The 21,039-nt window shown below is 40.2% G+C and overlaps 1 protein-coding gene across 2 annotated transcripts in view; it reads right to left on the reverse strand.

The window, feature by feature from the left end:
- CHD1 (chromodomain helicase DNA binding protein 1) overlaps positions 1-16,144 on the reverse strand; it is a 55,406-nt gene extending 39,262 nt beyond the window's left edge. For both annotated transcript variants that reach the window (XM_082301398.1, XM_082301397.1), the window contains exons 1-2: positions 15,821-16,144; positions 13,810-14,018 (exon numbers count right to left, since the gene is read on the reverse strand). In XM_082301398.1, the coding sequence (XP_082157524.1) occupies positions 13,810-13,862 (53 nt within the window). In that variant the 5' untranslated portion in view covers positions 13,863-14,018; positions 15,821-16,144. The remainder of the gene's footprint in view (positions 1-13,809; positions 14,019-15,820) is intronic.
- Between the last annotated feature and the right edge of the window lie 4,895 nt (positions 16,145-21,039).

The following is a 21,039-nucleotide window of genomic DNA, read 5'->3' on the forward strand; positions in this document are numbered from 1 at the left end:
GCATAAACATATGCAATAAAGACAAACTGCAGATCTTTAAGACAGTATAGACAAGCAGCACTGCATAGGATATAACACCTACAAATCCCCAACAGCTGTTAACAGTCCATACATCAAAGGACTTTCTTTCCTCTAGAGAAATTTGAAGGATTTGAACCAACAGTAATAGTGATGGACCACATAAGGCAAAAAACACACCCTCTAGTAAGAATTATGGGTTTAGGGCTCAGTTTTCAGTGTACTAAGTATTTTCAATATTAGAGAGAAAATCAGTATTTTTCTTTTTATCATTTAAGTCAAAGATCCAAAATAGAACATGTTTATGCCAAGATCAAAATATGATACACTTCTGGATGCATACTGTCCCCTTGCTTTTCCTGCACTTAAAAAAAAAGTATTTGTCTAGCACTTCCAATGATAATATTTTGTTTAACACAGAAGTTTAAAGAAAACATTCTTGTATCAACACAACAATAACAAAAAACCCTCTATTATATAACGGGACTAGCTATCTATTCAAACAGAAATTGAATAGAATTTTTCAGCCTAAGAATTAGTTCTTAATTACCTCTAAAGCTCTGTGTCTACAAGGCAGACAGAAAGAACAGACTTGATTATCAACTGGGGGGTTTTTTGTTTCTGAACAGATCTCATGCAAAGCAGTCTTACACCAACATCAGACCCAACTAATGATCCACTTTGGATACAAAGGAGCACCTTACTTGTTTTTTACAAAATACCTGTAAGAAAGCAGCAGCAATGAAGTAAAAACACAGACCTATGTAACGTTTTCTAAAAATTAAGAAATCCAGCAAAATCCACCTTGGGACAAACGGAGAAGAGTTACATAAAGAGGAGAATAAAAAACTACCTTTCCCCTCATAATAAATGTAAAAGTGAAATGTATCTGTGGCATTTTCTAGCCATGTCTCCTAAGCAATGTCCATACTGAAAAAATGGGGCAGTGAAAATGAAGTCTTACTGAAAACCCAATCTAGCAGCAGTTTTCCATTTCAACTTCTATTCAGCATTGATACTAGCAGTTTACTATATCATATCAATTTAACACACAGAGACCAACCATTTCTAGCCTCTGCAGACATAACATCACTGGGACATTATCTGTACTTTTAATTTTTGTTTCACATGTAGTGCTGACCTAAACAAAATGTAACAATGAATCATTGCTTCATGTTATCACATGAGCAGGACCCAGAGCGATCCTGCCTGAGGACTTAACTGAGAAACTCTCTTAAAGGCAGCCTTCCTAGTGATAAAGACAATCCATACTTCAAACTGATGTGAGGAACGCCAGTGTTTAACTAAAGGCTTTATCATTCTCTAAGGAGCCAGCCTTTTAGTTGCAGTATTTGCCCTAAGGTGTTCTTTGAAAGAGAAACAGCTTCCCCCTCTCCCAGCCTCACCACACTTCTTTGACAAGACAAAACTGGCACATGAAGACAGTGGTTTTTAAAGAGGGGTGCACACAAACCATAAGGTGTGCAAAACAACTTGTGGGGGTATGTAAAGAGCATACTGGAACTACTATTTAGATTTACTTTTATCTAAAACAAACAAAACCAAAAAAACCCACCCAAATCCAAAGCCACAACAAAGTAACAACCCAGGAATTAAAAAAAAAAAAGAAAAGAAAAAAGAAAAGAAAAAAGAAAACCCCAAACTACAAATTCAACTCTGCAAACATTCAAGTATTTAATGGTTTGACACTTGTAAACTCACTCAGCCCGTATCTCTGATAGGCCTGTATCACATAAGGCAGTTGTGGGGCTCTGGGGGAAATAGTGCTCCACAGCCCAGATGGGTGACAGTGGCGCAATCACTCCATTCCTTCTGTGTGCAGGGAGACAGACTGCAGTTTGTCTCTGCCTGATTAGGTGGATTCATGGATAGCACTACTTATTTTTAACCAAACTAACCCTTACAGAATGGAGAAGCAGTTTAAAAAGAGTCTGTAAGGAAACAATGGACTGAAGGTACTGTGAGTACTGTGAGTGCACGTGAAAAGAAAATGGCAGCACTGACACTTCTACTATGGTACAAGCTCTTCGCAAGCCACACTCCAAGGTAACAGACAATGACAATTTAATGACAATGACATCTGACATGAAGTTGGATTAAAGAAAATTTCAATTATCAAGACTATTCAAAATATTACTTACCAGTGTTAACAATTACTCTTACCCTAAATCTGTATTGCATGTTGAGATATTAGCCAATGGTAGCATGAAACCATCACAATTAACAAGACATCTGAATAGACCATCTAGAACACAAATATAAACCTTCATTTTTTCCAGCAAAGTTTCAAGTAATGTAACAGTCAATCCTGTACTTTAAAGAATGTCCCTTAATTTAATGATAAATGTTTAGCAGCCTGCTCTGAGGTTATCTTACCTAAGATCAAGGGAAAAAAATCCACATGCCATCAAAAAATTGAGATTTTGCTGCTTAAAAATAGCTAAAATAAATGCATGGAAAACTACAGTGACAAACTGAAGTGCATTTCTTTGTCAACAGAGCGTTGAAAGACACAGAGAAAACATTGCTGAAGATTTGAAGAAACAAGTATTAGAACAAATCACCCGTTGCAGGAGGTTTGCAGTATGGTTGAATGAAAGTACAGGTGCTTCTAACATATCCCAGCTTCAGGACTTTCAATAACAAAATACACAAGAAATTACTTTTCTTAAGTAACTAAAGGAAAAGCATTAGAGAAGTTATCAACAGTAAACCGCTTCTTTAATTTAAAAAAAAAAAAAAAAAAGGTTTTATGAAAAAACTATGCAAATGTAACTAAGAATGTGTGGTTGCTTTGACTGGAATAAAAACCAGAGTCTAGTAGGGGCGATGAGAGATCGCAGTACAAATTAAATTCATCCACTCCATCAACAAAAGGCAAGCTACTGCAGCAAAGAATCTAGAGCCAGAAGGACGCAGGAAGTCACTGATGTTCTTAATTTTACGAAAACAAGTCCATTAAATAGTAAAATATTTACAATACTTTGTAACAAGATAGGAAATGAACATAAAAAAGTATTTATACCCTAAGAGGTTGAACTGCTAAGAAGCATTGTTGACCAGGAATATTAGTTTTTGGTGAGCTCTGAAGGTGTTTGTTTGTTTTAAAAAGAAGATGACTGCTTCAAACACACTGACCCTTTCTGTGGAAACAATTTGTTACCAATATACTGTATGCTACATAGCAGATATTTTTGAAAAAAATAAACAGACTTTATGTATTCCTTCCAAGCAAAAGTGACATTTCAACAATGAAAAAGCAGCGGCTTTTCAAAAGAAAATCATGCCATAGAGCCAGCATTTTTAAAACAGATGTTTGGAAAGGTTTCCATCATTATGTGATCTTATTACCAAAACCAGTGCACGTCACCTAGAAAAGCTATTGTATCTATACACATTAAAAGCTGGGAGATAAAAATTTATAGCCTTTAAAAATAAATCTTTCAAGAAGTTTCAGCGGGTTTTGAACCCACTTACTAAAAACATAAAAACTGCAATCCCTTAAGACTAATATGCAAGAAATGATTGACAGGGTAGATGGGAATTTACTAGACGAAATTTAAGAAAAACCTTTGCATAATTAGCTGATGGGACTGAAAAAACTAGTACTATGACTTAGTGCAGTAAACAATGCTTCTTTCATCTGAAGCCATGTATCTTTGCTAAGTATCTTCTTCAGATGTGCTGGTCATTAAAATAAGGTACCAAAATAAACTTAATGAAGAACCATACCTTCAAACCACTGTATCACAAAATGTTACACCAAGATTTTAATAAACAAGAATATTCTTAATATTTTTAAATGAGTGCTAAAAGGGATTTTTTACCGATAAAAATGTAACATTTTTGAATATTAAATCTTTATCTCATACATTGAAGTTTTCTATTTTACGTGTATGTTTTATGAGGTAGGTTTTAGTACAAATATTATTGTATGTATATACTTCATAAATGAACTATATAGACATTAAAATGCATGCTTAAATATTGACAGGAGTGCACAAACAACTATTTTAGAGACCACTGCACTAAAGGATAGAAAAAATACAAAGGAGAGATATCCTCCTTTCTCCTTAACCTAGACATACTACACAAGCCTTGGTTATTAAAAATGAACATAAAACTGTAATCCCTTTTGCAGAATTAACTGTGACCTGCTTCCATATGAGCAGTAATTCAGATTAAATCCTAGTATGCTAGATGCTAAACTTAAAGAGTAAATATGGAATTACTTAAGTAAAGGTATATACATTTACACACAGGCATTCAAGGAGAGCATTTACATGTCACCTCCTTATAGTAAAGGAGGAACACAGAAACATGAAACATAGAACTGTAAAATTTCTCTTTAACTGCTCCTACCTTTGCTCTGAGTTACAGTAATATTTACACAATTCGAACAACGCTGGGAACAGTATGCACTGCCTCACTTTGAAAACACATTCAGCCCTCACCAATACATACACCTATGGGTGAAGGTATATAAAAATAACTTTTTCTGACGCTGATATTGCTGCGTTCTCCAATGTCCCCTTTGGTGTCAGTACTATCCACAGACAGAAAAGACAGAGCTTTTCAAAACAGCCTCTGTTCTCATAAACACTCTTAAGAGCCTATGAAGATGTGGAAAAAAACAAGCAGAAATGAACAGGCAGTATTTATTGAGACTGCTGTCCTGAAACTGAAGCATAAACCAGTGGAAATCAATAGAGAACCTACAAAAAAAACCCTAAACAGATTTCAAATTAAAAAGGGTGTCTTTGGTATTTTTCAACTTTAGCACATCTACTAAATGTGTAATACCTTCTCTCCTTTTTCCAGGCACATGGCACTGCAGATGTGACTAATAAAACAGGCAACAGCATAGAGAACTCCTAGCACACTGCAGTGTCTACCAGCATCACTGCAAATTTAGAGCCTGTTTACCAGTTTTTGAAATGCAATTGTTTGAGTCTTTGAAGCTCACAGGAAAATACATACAGAAGTTTCAGACAGATTTTTAGTAGCTCAGCTGACATTTTCTTCATCTGCTGAAATGGGACACCCCAACAGCCAGCTACAAAAAGGCAAAAATAATTATCATCAGCTGGAGAGAGGTCTAAAACTTTTCAGAGCATGAAGACAAGTAAACTCTTATTTTAACAAATAATCTCTGAATTTAACACCTTGTATTAGCAGAACTCCAGAAATGGCTTAACCTTCCCTGAAATGGAAAAGAAATGTGAAATAAAAAGAACATATGTATTTTCTGTAAATACTCAATGGAAGCTACCACTGTACACCAAATGATAAGTGAGGGCATTTCATACTGTGCTAAAATTCGACTTTTAAAATCATTGCTACAATAAGGACAAAAAACCTATCAATAGAAAGGCAAAGATTTAACTTGCATTAAAGAAACAGAAGCTAAGTTCTGCAATAAAGGTATTAAAACCACAGGGAGATAATAGCAGTTAGGTAGTCATAACACCCTTGGTTGCTTTCTTTTCTATATTTGCCTATGGGATTCTTTAACTTCACCTGCATTTTTTGAGGCACAGCCTATAAGGAATTTATTTTCTAGCCTGTCTTGGGGTGACTTTATGATGTGTATCCCATAATCGCTGCCCTATGCCCAGAAATTAATTTTTGTGCCTTTCTATGCCTTTAAACTGAGCCTGAGAGGGGGGAGGAAAAACTGAGCAAAACTTTTTCAAAGCAGTTTGCAGCTTGTTCAAGGTCACACAGAGATAGAGACTTTTTTTCAGCTGGAGAGCGAGAGGGAAGGGAAGCATGCAGCTTGCTTTTCTTTCCAGCCAGCTTTCAGCAGTTTTTTTCCTCAGCTCCTTTTCCTCTGGAGAGTTGAACTTTTGTTTTCCTGGGACTTCGTTTTTTTCCTTTTCTCTCTGCTGAACAGTTTCAACATCAGAATACAACGGGAGGAATTTCCACCGAGGCCTTGGCCCTGGACACAGGCACACCACCCCGTCCCATCTCCAAGGAGGGAGAGAGAGATCTACGGAAGGACTCTGAATTTCCCCCCAGGTTTCTCTCAGCAGACCGGGAGGTTTTATCATTTAGCATTATTATCCTTTTCCTGTGTGTTTGTTAAATAAATAGTTTTTATCTCTTTCACTTTCCTTTGAGGAAAATTTATTTTTTCCCGAACCTGGTGGGGGAGGGGTGGTTGCAGCCTGCCTTCTCGCAGAGGATATATTTCTAAATTTGGCCAAACCAGAACATAGCCAAAGAGCTTTAAAGTGTCAGCTGATATAGTTTAACTAGGGCCCCTAATTTGACCAACCTTCCTTGCAACAAGTAATGCCCATTAGTGCAAAGTAGCACCACTGACTTTCACAAAATTAATCACCTGAACTGACATTACTAATTACTGAGATTCTGGTATCATATCTCTAGGGGGTGGATGCAAGGAACATTACATATTTCCTCAAACACTGATTGGAATACTGTCACAATTAGCTGTCTGCTGCTGCTCAATGCTGTCACACAAATACTGTCCCTCTCTTCAGAGTTCCTCTCACAGAAAAGGAGATGTCAAGCGTGTTATTTCCTGACAATTCCTCTTCCTATACAAGGCACGGTCTTTGCTTAAGTTGCTTCTACTGGAAATAGTTCAGCATAACACAACAGTGGATACATTACCCACTCTCCTGGAGATACTTAAGGTGGAATAGGACAGATGGCTTAGATACAACTTAACCAGCCTTTTCTTTTGCCATCTGTATCTACATTTTTCTTTCTTCCAAAAAAAGCCTGACTAAAACTGGTAAGTAAAAGAAAACTCCATTATTTTTAGGCAGTTAGTACAAATTAGGACCTTCCTCTGTCTCTACCTCAGCCTTTCCAAACTTAGTCAAGATGATTTCTCTACATGACAGTGCAGAGCTGGAACCTACTTTTTACATTCAACTCTGCTGGCAGAACTGACACTTTACCTAACATAATCAGAGAAACTATCAGCGTAACAGACATCATTCTCAGTTAACTAAAAATGTTTGCTGTGAATCTGTGTTTGTCAAACTCGCCCTACTTTTACTGTGTCACACTATGTATACCCTTTGCTCTGGTCTTGTACTTATGACCTCTTCTAACCAATACTACTTTATTGTCCAACTTGCCTTTTTTTCTTACCTTCTTCCCAGATGACTGGGATTCCAAGAAGCCAAATGGCTATAGAAATTATAAACACTATCAAGACTAGAACAGGAGATGTAGATCCAATATTCGCTAAGATTAACCACTGAAGACCATTTACGCTTTTAGGCACTTAATTAATCAAAACGAAATTACTATTAAGTCCCTCTTCTGTATCACATAAGCCTTCTTCCCTCCTACACCTCCAAGCAAATTACATATATTACTTATTTTTTAAAAAGTAATATGAAAATGGCATTATGTGTTTAAAGGTGCTCCTGAATAAGAAACCTTACATTGCATTCCCTTTGCTCAACTGAAATAGAAAAAACAAAACATTCAAAAACCCAACCTCCCCTCTCCAAACTAAACTAAGACAGTAGTATGAAAGACTGTGCAGAAGAGTGGACCCTCATAAGGATATGGAAAATAGAAACAAACATGATGGGTAAAGCACTAAGGATGATCTCCTTGGTACCACTGAAGTGAGACCATTTCTTTACTGTGCAAACAAACCCCAGTAACGATGAAAAATTTAGCAGTCAGCAGTAACTTTCAGTAGCAGGCCAACAGCATTTACTGAAAATGAACAGCAGGTCTCAGGATGGAAGTTCTACGTGAAAAATTAGTTTCATGTATGTTAACAAACTGAGGTGTAAAGAAAGAGCACTTTCCAGGATATGCACTTAAGAATCCTCTTACCTCTAGCCCTTGATAGTTGCATCTGTCCACCAGCACATGTCAAATCTGATTTGGTAAGGAATTTAGACACACTGAAGGAATTTGTCTAGTTTTTTTAACTGTCTCTGGGTACTCCCTACATGTTCACAACAAATCTATGCCCGAATGTCATATTTATTTGCAAAGATATCTTTGAAAGAAAAGCAACATAGGTTAGAGAAGGTACCAAAGCAGGTAACAGGTTAAAACAAATGTTGGGTTTTTTTTAACTCCCCCAAATAAACACTTATGCAATGAAACTGGGGAATGCTTTGGGGAAATGACAAGCTTAAAGCACATATCCTGCCTCAGAGCCATTAGTTCTTTCAACAGTCTTAAGTTTAGCTTCACTAGCTTATCCTTTAAAACAAGGTGCCCCTGAGAGGATCATACAACAAGGAACTAGGCATTAATACAAATCCTAAAATGGAAAGCTAAACAAGCCATGTTGCAAAAGAACTGACAGAAAGTTTAGACTCCTGTCTAGGATAGTAACAGATCCAAGAACAGCTAATTTAACATCACTGATTTCAAGTGCATTCATTAGGTGAAGTTACCTTACTGATCAAGACTAGCAAGACAGAGAGTAACAATTTAAGCAAACTGAACTTCAACACACTAAAAAAGAAAGATTACTATCTGCAGGGTCTTTGAAATGTATCTGATGTGACAGTGGACTGTCTCCTTTGTTGTTTGATTGTTGGGTTTTTTTTAAACAAGCTGAAGGAAGGTAAGCATTGGAATATGAAGAGCCCACTCAAAATGTGCAGAAGCAACAGATAGTAAATGCCAAACTCATAAAATGGCAAGTAAGCTTCTTAGGCAAACGCTATGTAAGTAGTAAAGCTTTTTTCAGTTTTACTTCTTCAAGAAATCTTAAATATTTAACCTCATTATAATGCATAAGGCAGATTTATCTTATTCACCACTGTCAGTAAAGAACAGAGGGCACAAAGAGTATCATGTTCAATCTACCATGTTATTTCCTGTCCTCAGCTATTACAGAGTATGAACTCAATTGAGTTTTCCTGGTATGGGCTAACACATTGTGTTTCCTGTCCTGCAGACTTCTTATCTGCTGGTACTACTGTAAACACAGCAATGTTATCAAAATTAAACTGATTACCTACCAACTTTCATGACCCTATGAACCACATTGCAAGTCTTTATTTGAAGGATGCAAGTCACACATCTTAAGAGCACAAAGAAGTTCCAGGAACCCTTCCCAAGGCAGGAGGTATCAGTCATTACCCAGGGGTCTACTACTTTCTTGTGTAATGTGAGCAACCTTCAACACACAGCTGGATCCAGCAGCAACACAATGATGTCTTTACCAGAAGCTCCTTACAGACCACCAGCAAAAAAAGTATTAAATGGAATTTAATTAAAAAAAAAAAAAAAAAGCAAGCCAGTTGAAGTGCCACATCTGGATAGGCCTGACGCATACACTGCCGGTATCACAAAACTTCACTCTGTCTTGAGGAACACGAAACGCTTGCATCAGCTAAAATCTTGAAACTCTCAGAATAGTGGAATTTAATCTAAAATATGTGGTACAGGTATGTGGCATCCAATTGGGTTAGACAAAAACTGGGGATAAACTTAGCAGGAGTTCCAAAACCAAACTTAAGACCACATGCAGAATGAGAGCCAGACCATGAATTAAAATATTTTTTCCTTTTAGTTGGAAAGGTTTCTAGGAAAAAAATACTTGGGTTTGGATACATGTTCTATCTGAACTCTTCCAAAAAGAAGTGAAAAGATGCTTTTAACTTGGATTTGGACAGCTTATCAGGCTTTAATATTCTTAATTCTGTAAGAGATTACTCTTGACAAAATAACAACTTGTTAATTAAAGACAAAAATACTGCAAAGAATTTGCTTTATCCACTAGCTGTTTACAGTACGTTCTACCAAAAGTCTTCCTTACCATTCAGGTACTTTAGTTGATCAGAGAATTTCTGTGCATGAAGTATTTATCTAAATATATATAGTTTTATGTATATGCTCTCTCTTGCTACATACACACATTTTTACTAATATTATCTATTAAACTCCTACTAAAAATAAGCCAGTGCATGCAAGTAATTCTGCAAATATGCTTGGTCAATTTCTGTTTTAACTCCCACTTAGATTTCAGGAAAGCAAGAACCTGAAGTCATGGCTTTCAATGAATCTTTTTTACTTTCTATGGAAGGTATGCATTTATATAGTAAATTGAAGCCTGTTGACCAAGTCTTTACTCTTTACTTATGTGCTCCACAGACTACGCAACCCACAATGCAAATTAAATCCACTGAAATTACTATCTTCTCTCAACGTCAACGTTCAAGTGTGTATAGACTTGTAAAAGTCTTTGGTGTAAGAAGCTGCTTACTGCAAAAATGGCCAGCTACCTTCCACTCACGCTACACTGAGCACATGCCTTTTTACTAGGAAAGGAAGGCTTGCTCAAGCCCTCTATACCTTGTTCTGCAGAAACACAGAAGAGCAAAGAGATGGGAAATCAGGTTGGTATTCAAATAGTGCCAACATTTCATTGCTGCAGTCCCTGTTCTACCTGGCACCTGTCTTGCAAATCAGGTGTAACTGCCCTTCCTTGCTGATTAAGCTTTCTTATTACTATGTAACTTGAATGTATGTATTCATACTGAAGTTTGTATGCTGAATTGTTCTAAATGCTGTCAAGAATGCTATACAAAGATGCTCCACTTATGTAAGCTTCTCAACGTACTGCTAAAAAGCCTTTGTGTCTACACTCACTTGCGATCCAGATGAACAGTATCTGTGATATTTTACCTTGAGCTACTTAAAAACACTATGGAATAGTTATTTCAAGTAAACAAGAAGCTGGAAAGTAGACTCCACTGTGATTATTGAACAGAAATCAGAACACCAAGCAACAAGACTAGTTAACAATGTTTACAATAATTTCCATCATGCTCTGTTCTAGTACTGATTTAGAGCTTCAGAGGTTGCTGAAATAGGCAAGGGAAGTCCAAATGGTGTGGCCATGCAGTTTGCCATCTGTAGCAAAACAGAACTTCAGGACCAACACCTGCAACCACGGAAAGTTTTTCAGTGATCTAGCAGAGAGATGAATAGATGCAACACTGGAGAGGTATGAAGCAGTGTGGAAAACTGTTCATTCTTCTTACTTCAGAAAAAAAAAAATCACCTTCACAGCTAAACACAGTGAATAAAGGACAGCTACAACTCCTTACCACAGTGCATCAAGTCAAAAGTCTATGACCAGTCCCTTCTCCAGCCCTCCTACTGCTGAGAATACTACAAGCTTTCCACAACTTTTTCAAGTCATGGTGTTCCCATAAAACACCATGTAATGGTGTATTTTTGTAAAGCCAGCCATGATCCACTGCTTAACCTTCTGAAGTAATGATGGTGGCTCCCCTGTATCAGGCTATAATTACTATCACTCCAGAATGACAGCAATGGAATTTGACATCAGACACCCAAGGCAAGGGAACGGGCTTTACTGCACTTGTAAAGTATCAATTTTGCAAACTGACACAAATTTTCAAAGACTTCTCCTAGTTAACACCAATGCTGCTACTTAGATTATCACTGTATTCACCTCCATCTTTTCTTTTTTCCTACTAATTCTTGAATTTGATCTTTGCAATTTATTCCCAGCAGCAGTTCTCAATTGCTTTCTTCACTTATTCCATTTCCATCCCTAGCATTCTGAATGGAATGGGATCACTATAAGCTTAAACATATTCTGTTGCTGACCTTACTTCCATTCTCTAAAGTTCACATTTCCAGATATGAAGGATAATTACACCAACACTTCGAAGTTACAGTTAACTATCTGTCTACAGCTGCAGCTTGCTAAGGTACCTCACCTCAGAGTGAGTACCACCTAGAGTACTGGAAACCTACCAATTAAAGAAAAAACCACACAACTATAACCCAAGGATAAGTAAAATAAAAATATTCCGTATTATTTTAATAATGGAACTAAGTTAGACAGAAAAGGGTTCCATCATCTAAAATGGCAAGTTTTCTCGCTTCGCTTACAAGAACAGCTTTCTGATAACGAACATGAAAATAAAGTTTCCAAGGCCTGCCTGTGAATTAGATTATGGGGTTATGTCATAGGTTAGTAATGAGTATTCTGGACCAAACCACTACAGGTTATCAAGTGACACAAGCCTAGGAAAAACTGTTGTTTGGATTTTCAATTTTTTGAAGCTTTAAGATGTACTCAGCAGGACATATAAAATGAAGAACAAAGTCTCACTTTGCAGGCAAATGTGAAGCTTTGAATACTGTGCATCCTCCTGATACTTATTTTTCATTAAATTCATGGGAACCTTACAACATTTAATTGTTTTAGTCTTATGAACCCCTACGGCTTTTAAATAACTTTGATATACAGATACTTATGGCCATTCACAGTTCAATACAAAATAGTTTCTCCACAGACCTTTAGCAAGGTGGCTTCTTTCAAGTAGTTTGAAAATTCACACACAAACTTGTCCCAGGTAGCTTCATGTTTGTTGGAAGCTTTTGGTTTGGCTTTTTTTAAGTGACAAGGAATATTTTGCCCCAGATGAAACTTCAAACTTGTTTGTTAACTGTAACAGTATCAACTTTATAGGAAGCAGATTTCTTCAAAAATTACTATGTGGCAGAGCTTTCAAATTATTCACAACATTGAAAATGTACTGTCTTTCTAGAACACTCCTGTCTATTAATAGGAAGCTTAACATAAAAATACACAACAATTATAAAAGTCTCTTTAGTTTCATTGTTCGTACATTTCCTTGTGATTTGCATCCAGGGTCACCTAAACAATTCTCCCTTCCCTGTCCTCCCAGTCCATCATACACTGTAGAAGTTTGATGGCCAGCACATGCTGACTGATCAGCTGGCAGTCACACATTCTTCTTGCATTTCTTCTCTTGAGGCAGTAATTTAGATCTCTCTCCATCCAACTGGAAGTTTCCACAGTCTGCAGAACATAGTTTTTTTATGGCACTCTGACTGACAGAATTAGCTAACCACTTCAACAGGCAGAAGAACAGATCTGACAGAAAGAGGGGCAGAAAAACAGCACAGTCACCTTTTAGAGGAGAAGTCTAAGGCCCACCTTTTATTGGCGAGTTGATTTTTAAACCTTTCGGTTTATCATATTTCTAGTTTTGGAAATCTAAACTTTGTAGCACTGGAGGGGCTTTTTGAACTTGGAACTGTAAGTGAACTTAATTCCACCCCTACTAATCGGCTGTCACCCTGCATGGATGCAAGGACATTCTAATCACACTCTTCCAAACATTTGAACATTCTGCACCTGATAGAAGTAATTTGACATTAGAGAACTGATTTTAGGTTTCTTTTTAGTTAAGAACACAGCTGGAAAATAGTCCTTTAACTTCTGAATACAAATACAAAGTTAACACTTTCAGCTATACTAGTATGACAGCTTTAAAGAATGACAGAATTATAAACATATTTCATATAAAAAACTGAAGTGAACCACTGCCCCTTTAAAGACACCCTAAGTAGGGTTTTATAGAACATATAGTATGTATGTGTGTTTGCACTTTATAGAGGATAGCTTTATTTTAACATTTTAAGTCAATATTTTTGATACCTCAGGCACTTTTTTCCCTCAAGAGTGATACTATTCTGCTGGATGCCAACATGGCTTTAATACTACTTCAGCTTTATTATGTAAGACATATACAAGATCACTCCCATTCTTAGCTGCAATGATGCGAACATAACAAGCAGATTAAGCACCTGCAAGAAAGCAAAGCCATTCTTCCTACCTATGATCTGCATGCTAACCACAACACTTTAGCACTCAGTTCAAATATAATTTAGTTTTAGTAAACAAAATATAAGAAAATACATAGCCAGGAATAACTGAAATAAGCAAGTGCTTACCTTGACTCTCCACTACTGTTTCTTACACTTTCTTCATCACTGTGCCCATTCATTGTAAATGTTAAGAAGTTTAAAAAATAAATAAAAGTCCACTCAGGTTACAAGGTGGATATCAGGAATCCGCTTCTTGGTACTGTGTATATTTTCCAGACACTGTATGTGTTTGCTTTAGTGTTCTCAGCGGGTATTCAAGATTTCTCCCAAAATACCTAAAATAGGAAAGGAAAACATTAACACAGTTTTAAAGTATGTTTGCAATTAAAGACCTACCAAAAATACTACGTTTTTTTCCACTAACAGTGAAAGGCGGCATGTTTGACATCACATGTGTAACTCAAAAGTAGCATTTTTTTGTGTGCTACCTGTTCACGGTTGATCATTTTATCACCATTTCCCTTTCTGAGGGAAAAAAAAAGGATTTTTCCTGCTCTCTGTGAAAACAACAAAAAATAACGTCCAGAGAACAGCAGGTCCTCATATTAGCCATATTTAAAAAACTGGAAGATCTAAATAAAATGCACAAAATGCAGGGAAGACCTGTCTCACTTTTTGTTTGACTGCAGTGGGGTTCCACCATACACTTCTTTACGCCATCATGCTTCTTTATGCAACTTTTTGTGGATAGTGCTATAAAGATGGCAATTTCTGCTGAATGACTAGCTGCAGAACAGGAAAAATTATGGAAACTACAATTTCTTTAGTACTGGAGGGTGAGAACAGTTTACTGCCTATCTGCACTACTATACATTGTGTCTTAACTTTTGACATAGTATTGAATTCAGGACAAAACAGATCTAAATTTTAAAGAAAAAATGCCTACTTGAAGAGGTGGGTAAATATTAATGTTCTGCTAAGATCTGCTAAGTAAAATGTATTTCATACACAAAACATAGCAGAAGCATTTCCAGAAATACACGTAATGCTAACCACTTACAGTTGTGGGTTAGGAGCAGGAAGATAGAAGACTGTACCGTTTAACACGAGTTCCCACGAAATCAAACCAGCAAGATCCCACAGATGGAATGATCATTATTCCATATACATGAGTATCTTAGGCCAGATCATTAGGCAGTAAGTATTCGAAGCAGCCAGAGAAAGTTAAGTCTCACGGTGAATGGGCCGCAAGTATAAACTCAGTGATAATCAGACCAAGACATGCGCCCTCACAGACTTGGCGGTGTGAAGGCGATTAGGGTCTTGCCTGCCTCGGGGTGCTCCCCTCGAACAAGCCACAGCCCAACTCCAAGCCCATCGGGGCCGTGGTGAGGGAACCCTCGCTCTGGAGCGGGCACTGCCCTGCGCTAACACCGCCGGGGCCGCTGCGGGCCGCGAACAATAGCGATAAGGGAGGGAAGCGCGATCGGAAGGAGCCCCGCAGCCGCAGTGGGGCCGCGAAGCGCGGCCGGGGACCCAGTGAGGGAGTAGAGGGCGCGCCGGGCGATCCCGCCGCGCCCTCGGCACCCGGCAAACACCACGGGCAGCGGCAAAACTTTCTCCCCGCCGCCCACTCTCTGCTCCGTGCCGACGCGATCCCGACTCTCATCCCCTGCCGCCCGCGCCGCTCTCTCGCTGCCCGCCCACAGGGAGCGCGGGCAGGGCCGCCCGCCCGCTCCGCTAGCGGCGCGGCCTGCACGGGCGCCGCTCCCTCGCAGCACTTCCACAGCCACCGCCGCCGCCCTCCCACGATCTCTTCCCCCGGCGCCCCCCACGGCCCGGAGCGGAGCAGCGGCCGCTCTCAGGCCGCCCGGCCGGCTCGCACTGGCTCCCCCCGCAGGAGGGCGCAGGAGCAGCTCGACCCCACTGCCCACCTCGGCCCCGGCGAACCCCTCCCTCCCTCGGCGGAGAACAGGGAGCGGGCCCGAGGAGCCAGCCGGGCGCTGGGCATCCACCCCCCTCGCGACCGGCAGCCGGGCCGCATTTCCTCTGCACTGCCCGCCCCCACTCCGGCTTTCATCTCCGGCAGCTGCACAGCTCCCGGCCGGCGAAGGGTGCCATGGCGGCCTCTGCCTACCTGCGCTGCGCGGGGCCCGGCCGGCCCAGCCCTCCCCGGGCCCCCCCACGGCCCGAGGCCTCGCTGCGCCCCGCGGGGCGTACTGCTGCTCGTACGGCAGTCCCGGGTCGTGGGCGGCTTCCGCGGCCGCGGCGGGGCCTGGGTGGCCGCCGCTACTCCGGCCGGCTCCGCGCTGCCCGCACCGCGGGCTCGCTCGCTCTGCTGCTCGAACAATGGGGTCTGGACCACGCTGGGAGGGGCGCCGGGAGAACCGGGGTGGGCGCTGCTCCGCTCCGCTCCGCTGCCGACTCCTAAGTCCTGCCGACCGCCGCCATCACGCCGCCACTCCGCTCAGCCTCCCCCTCCCGCGGTCGGATGGAAACCCCGGGCGTGATGTCAGCCCTGCGCCCTGGGACCGACCGGCAGCGGTAGGAGGAGCCTCGGGCGGGGGCGACGAGCTGCGCTGCTGCCGGGCCTCGGGTAGCGCGGCAGAAGCGGTGCGGTCGCCCGGGGAGCCGGCGGGTTCGGTCGCATCTCCTGCCCGCCATCCGCCCTTACCTCCCTTCTGCCTAGCGCTGGGAAGGGGCTCCCATCCCGGTGTGCGGGCTCAGGGCGCATCCCGAGGGGCGCCCTGAGGCGAGCGGCGCGACTGCAGCCTGGCGCGGGCCACCCGGTACTGCGCTTTGCGGTTTTCAGTGTAAAATCGCGGCCCGACGACAAACGCAACTGCGTTTCTCACTGCGCGCGGTTCGAGCGGTGCTGGAGCGTACTTAGGTAGGCTTGGACTGTCCCCTGGTAGAGGGCTGGCCTTCCTCTTTAAATCCAAGCTTGTACGCCCAGTCCTATGCTCGGTCCTTGCCGGTGATCAGGACGGTTTAACGAGATGCACGGTCGTTATTGAAAAAACGAAACAACCTAAACCCCCAAAAAACAACACACAAGCAAAAAAGTAATTTGTGTGTCCAATTGTTTCCAGAATGGCAAAAGAAAGTAGTAGCTGAGTGAGACTGTGCTGTAAATAATACAACACGGCGCTGGAAGGTGGAAGCAGCTTACCTGCCGCCTTCCCAGTGAAAGCACACCTGCGCTGCAAGGCTCTATCACTGTGCAGGAGGATTGTGGGGACATTGGTGACTGACGTCTGGCATCCGACCTTTGAACCCCCTGCAAGGGTTAAAGAGGTTAGATCAGCAGGAAAACATAGTTTCTTCATCAATGAAGGAGATCTTGAAGGAAGCTACTCACCGTGTGGGTATACGGGAAAAGGTGGTCACAGCAGCTGTCAAATGAATTCAAGCTTGAAGAGTTGTGTTGGCCAAGACCCACATGTGAGCCACAGTCAGTCAGCTGGAGACCTCTTGGTGCCATATCTTAACTCATGGTTACTCTTCCAGAATGAGCAATGCTAGCTGCCTTGGTGCTCAGTGATGTGTGGACAGCTGATATACACACCACCCTGCAGCTGAGTTGGTTAGGTTTCCTGGAGCCTACCAAGGAGACTTCAGCGCACCAAGCATGGTGTGGGGTTGGCTGTCACACTCAACAATTCCCTGTCTGAGGAGCTGCAGAGGCCAGATGAGGCATATACACTAGCTCAGCTCTCAAGCACGGTACAGGAGATTACCACAAAATCTCAGTATTGTATGGCAGAGGAAAAAATTTCCCCCTAGAGTTAAGAAAAATGCCTTTAGGAATTGCTTGAATAAGAAAACAGCTTGAAAGTTTACAATAAGGGTATAATTACACTATGTTCCTTACTGAAGCTCTGAAGTTTGCCCAAGTCGTCTTAAAGGAGAATGTTTTGTGATAGACAAGAGTGCTGCAAAGAGCAATAGACTGAAGTTTGAATTGAAGAGTGTAAAAATGAAAGTAACTGTTTTAAATTAAGGTAAATTTAAAACAATTACCTAACCCCTTCCCACAGGCAGGTTCAGCCATCCCCAGGGGAGCAGGGCCCTATCGCATATCCCACCATCCTTCTTTTCCCCTCAGTTTTATATACTGAGCTTGATGCCATATGGTCTGAAACGTCCCTGTGGTCATCCTGGCTGTGTTGCCTTCCACCTCCTTGTGCACCTCCAGCCTCCTCACTGGTTGGGTGGGATGAGGAGCAGAAAAAGCACTGACTGCATAAGCCCTGATCAGCAGTAACTAAAACATACTTATGTTACCAACACTGTTTCCAGCACAAATCCAAAACATAGCCCCATTCCAGCTATTGTGAAGAAAACTAATTTTATCCCAGCCAAAACTAGCACATCTACATGTTTAGTTGTATTTTACTTAATAATCTCCTTGGCTTTTTCAGTTTTCTTTACCTTGATTTGTTTAGTAGAGTTTCTCACCTCTCAGCCTTGGAAATCTCTTTTGAAGTTATGTTTTCACAGTGGTTTAAATAACTGGAGTTAGAACTGCTGTGATTCCAACCTCATCTGCTATGAGAGCCAAAAACTAGCCCTTCTCAAAAACAATTGCTTTCTGGTCACTTAACTGTCTGAACTAGGTCACCACGCAGCTGCACATGAAGTGATCCCTGTGCAGTGTGATAGTAGCAGCTGTTGTTACTGAGAGTAGTTAAAAATTGCCAAAACAGTGTCTGGAGATCTTTCTTCACATCATGTGAGAGAAGGACTTTTCTTTCACTTCAAAACTTCTTTGTATTGCATATTTAACCAATTCCTTCTTTCCCAGATGTCATAGTAAAGTATGGATGACATTCCTATCTTAGCAGCATTTTATGCTGTAAGTGATACTGACTTCCGGTATGCACAGCTTTCAGTCTGCATCAAGAGAGAAATACATGTGATGCACAACATTTTAAGGACAGATGGACAAAGCTTTTTGTCATTACAGAAAGCCACCACCCATGGAAAAAAATTATAATAAAATATAAAATAAATAAATTGGTTTTTTCTGAAGCTGTTTTGCAAGTTTCTGTCACCTCACCAGGATGTGGGTGAGAATATTCATTGTCACTGATTTACCTTACCCCTGCCTCCACAACACTTTGTGAGTTGGATTTTTGCTTATAGACAAGAGATATCTGTACAAGATAGCTGCACTGTTATGCAGTGAGCACAATCCCTTTCAATGTCTATGTTTTCAGGTTACTTTCTAACACTGGTAGGGATTCCTGTTTATCACAGTAATTTATCTTCAGGAAAAGACTTATCACTGTTCTAGTCTTAACATTTAGAAGTTCTGGACAAAGAAGCTTTTCCCTTTTTAAAGTACTGAAGCCTCCAATACTGCATCTAGCAGTCTTTTGTGAGGCAAGATAGACAAAAGAAATATCCTTAAGATTTAACTATGCACTAAGTTTTACACTGGTTTCTTTGCTTTTGTTCTTTCTAAACAGCTCCCTCACCACACTTAGTACTTTGATTTTTCTGCTTCTAACTTTCAGTTAATTCTAAAACATGTCCTGAAGAGCTCAAAGATCACAACTTGAGATAGAATATAGTAGCAAAGATTTTCTTTCTCTTCAGTAGCTGTTATACGCAGCAGGTATGGTCTAGTTTGCTTCTTTTCATTCATTTTGTATCCCTAGTGTTATTCCATTTAATTTTGCATTCTCTCTTCTACTGAGAAGCCATCAATAGCAATTTATGCAAGTAACACAGTCATTATCCTGTGACTTGAATACTACATCCTTCTTGCCTTATTCACCTTTCACACCTCTTTTATTTTAACCACACCCAGAATCCCCTCCTCACCTGGGCCTAACCAACCAGCCAGCTGCACAGTGCTAAAGATTAGAGAGAGAAGATTTAGAGGAAAACAATGGTGGCAAAAAAAAAAATTCTTTTATAGAATTAGTAGAAAGAAAAATAAATTGATTCAGTGGATTCAGGTCTAGGAGGAAAAAGCTAGTATGAATTTTTTATCAGTTTAGTCTGTGGGCCACTTTCAGAGTACTCTTGTTAGAAATCAGGTTAGTTTAGATCTGCAACTTGCTTAGGTCTTCACAAACAGTTGATCAGAAGTGGTTATTCCAAAACAATTTCGTGAAAGATGCAAAGTCTTGTTCGATTTAAATGTCACTAATCTGCCAATACTTAAAGTGCAGGCAGATTTGTCAACTGCAGTGCACAGAAACCGGATTATGACTTTTGGAAGAGAAAATAAATAGTGACTAGTTTAGATACATTGGTTAAGTTTGACCAACTAAGCATAGGGGTTTTTTTCACAATTTAATAATAAATTTCTTAAATTTTTTTCGCAATTCCTTAAAAAATATGTCAGTACATCATTTAAAAGATTTTCAAGTTAAAAATAACACCTTTGACTGGTACAAATGTATGCATAAAATTTCTTAACTATATGAATTTAATTAAATTGAACAACAAACTGGTCGCTGGACAAGAATGACTAAGGCTTCACTTAAATCTACACATTACAATCAACTGAAATTTTAACTGGTTGCTACCTTGTCTGAACAGAGTATCTGTACATTATTGGACCTCCAAAGAAACATTCTATCTCTGCGTTGGCTGAACATTTTGCTGAAAAGCTCGAAGAAGTAATATAAACAGGGGCATTAATATGGTTATAACGAGGCTTTAAAGTTAATATACATCAGGACAGCTGAGAAAGGTTCACACTTTTCTTTAAACTACTGTTCTGTTTGGTCTAAGTTACTACAGATTTGTTGGAAGCATTAATTCTCTCCAAAAGCAGCTGTGGGGGGTAGACCTTAGGTGCCAAATAAACGTTACGTCTATTAGTGTTTTCTTCTCAATGTTTAGGTAACAAGTGTAAATTGAGTGTGAAGTATACTTTTTTTTCTCTTCTTAGATATTAACCTGAACAATCAAAATATGTCAGATTCTACATGTAGACTTAATATGCCATAACTCTCCTCCAGAGAGCTGTTATACCATTTCTAGGGCAGACTGCCTTTTTTTAGGGTTTGCAAGTTGTATCATCCAAGTCTTGTTCATCTGGCACCTTTCTTGCTTTCCTTGTTTGCTTGGTGGTGTATCATAAACTTCTAGAGGTCTCATTCATGATCAATCTTCCCAAATTCAGATGGCTGGCCAGCTGGCCTGGTTTGTTGAGCATTGGCCAAGTACATTTGGCAGGTAGAATGTCACAGCAAAAGGCATTGTACTGGGCAGGTCTGATGGAATATGCACCTTTGCTTAATGAATTCTCACCATAAGACACTTCTTGTGATGCAGGCTCTCCTCTGTGACCATGTGTTACCGGGAACCTGTTTCTCATTTGACAATCATTGT

This window comes from Coloeus monedula (genome assembly GCF_965178545.1).
Source record: "Coloeus monedula genome assembly, chromosome: Z".
NCBI classification, from domain to species: domain Eukaryota; kingdom Metazoa; phylum Chordata; class Aves; order Passeriformes; family Corvidae; genus Coloeus; species Coloeus monedula.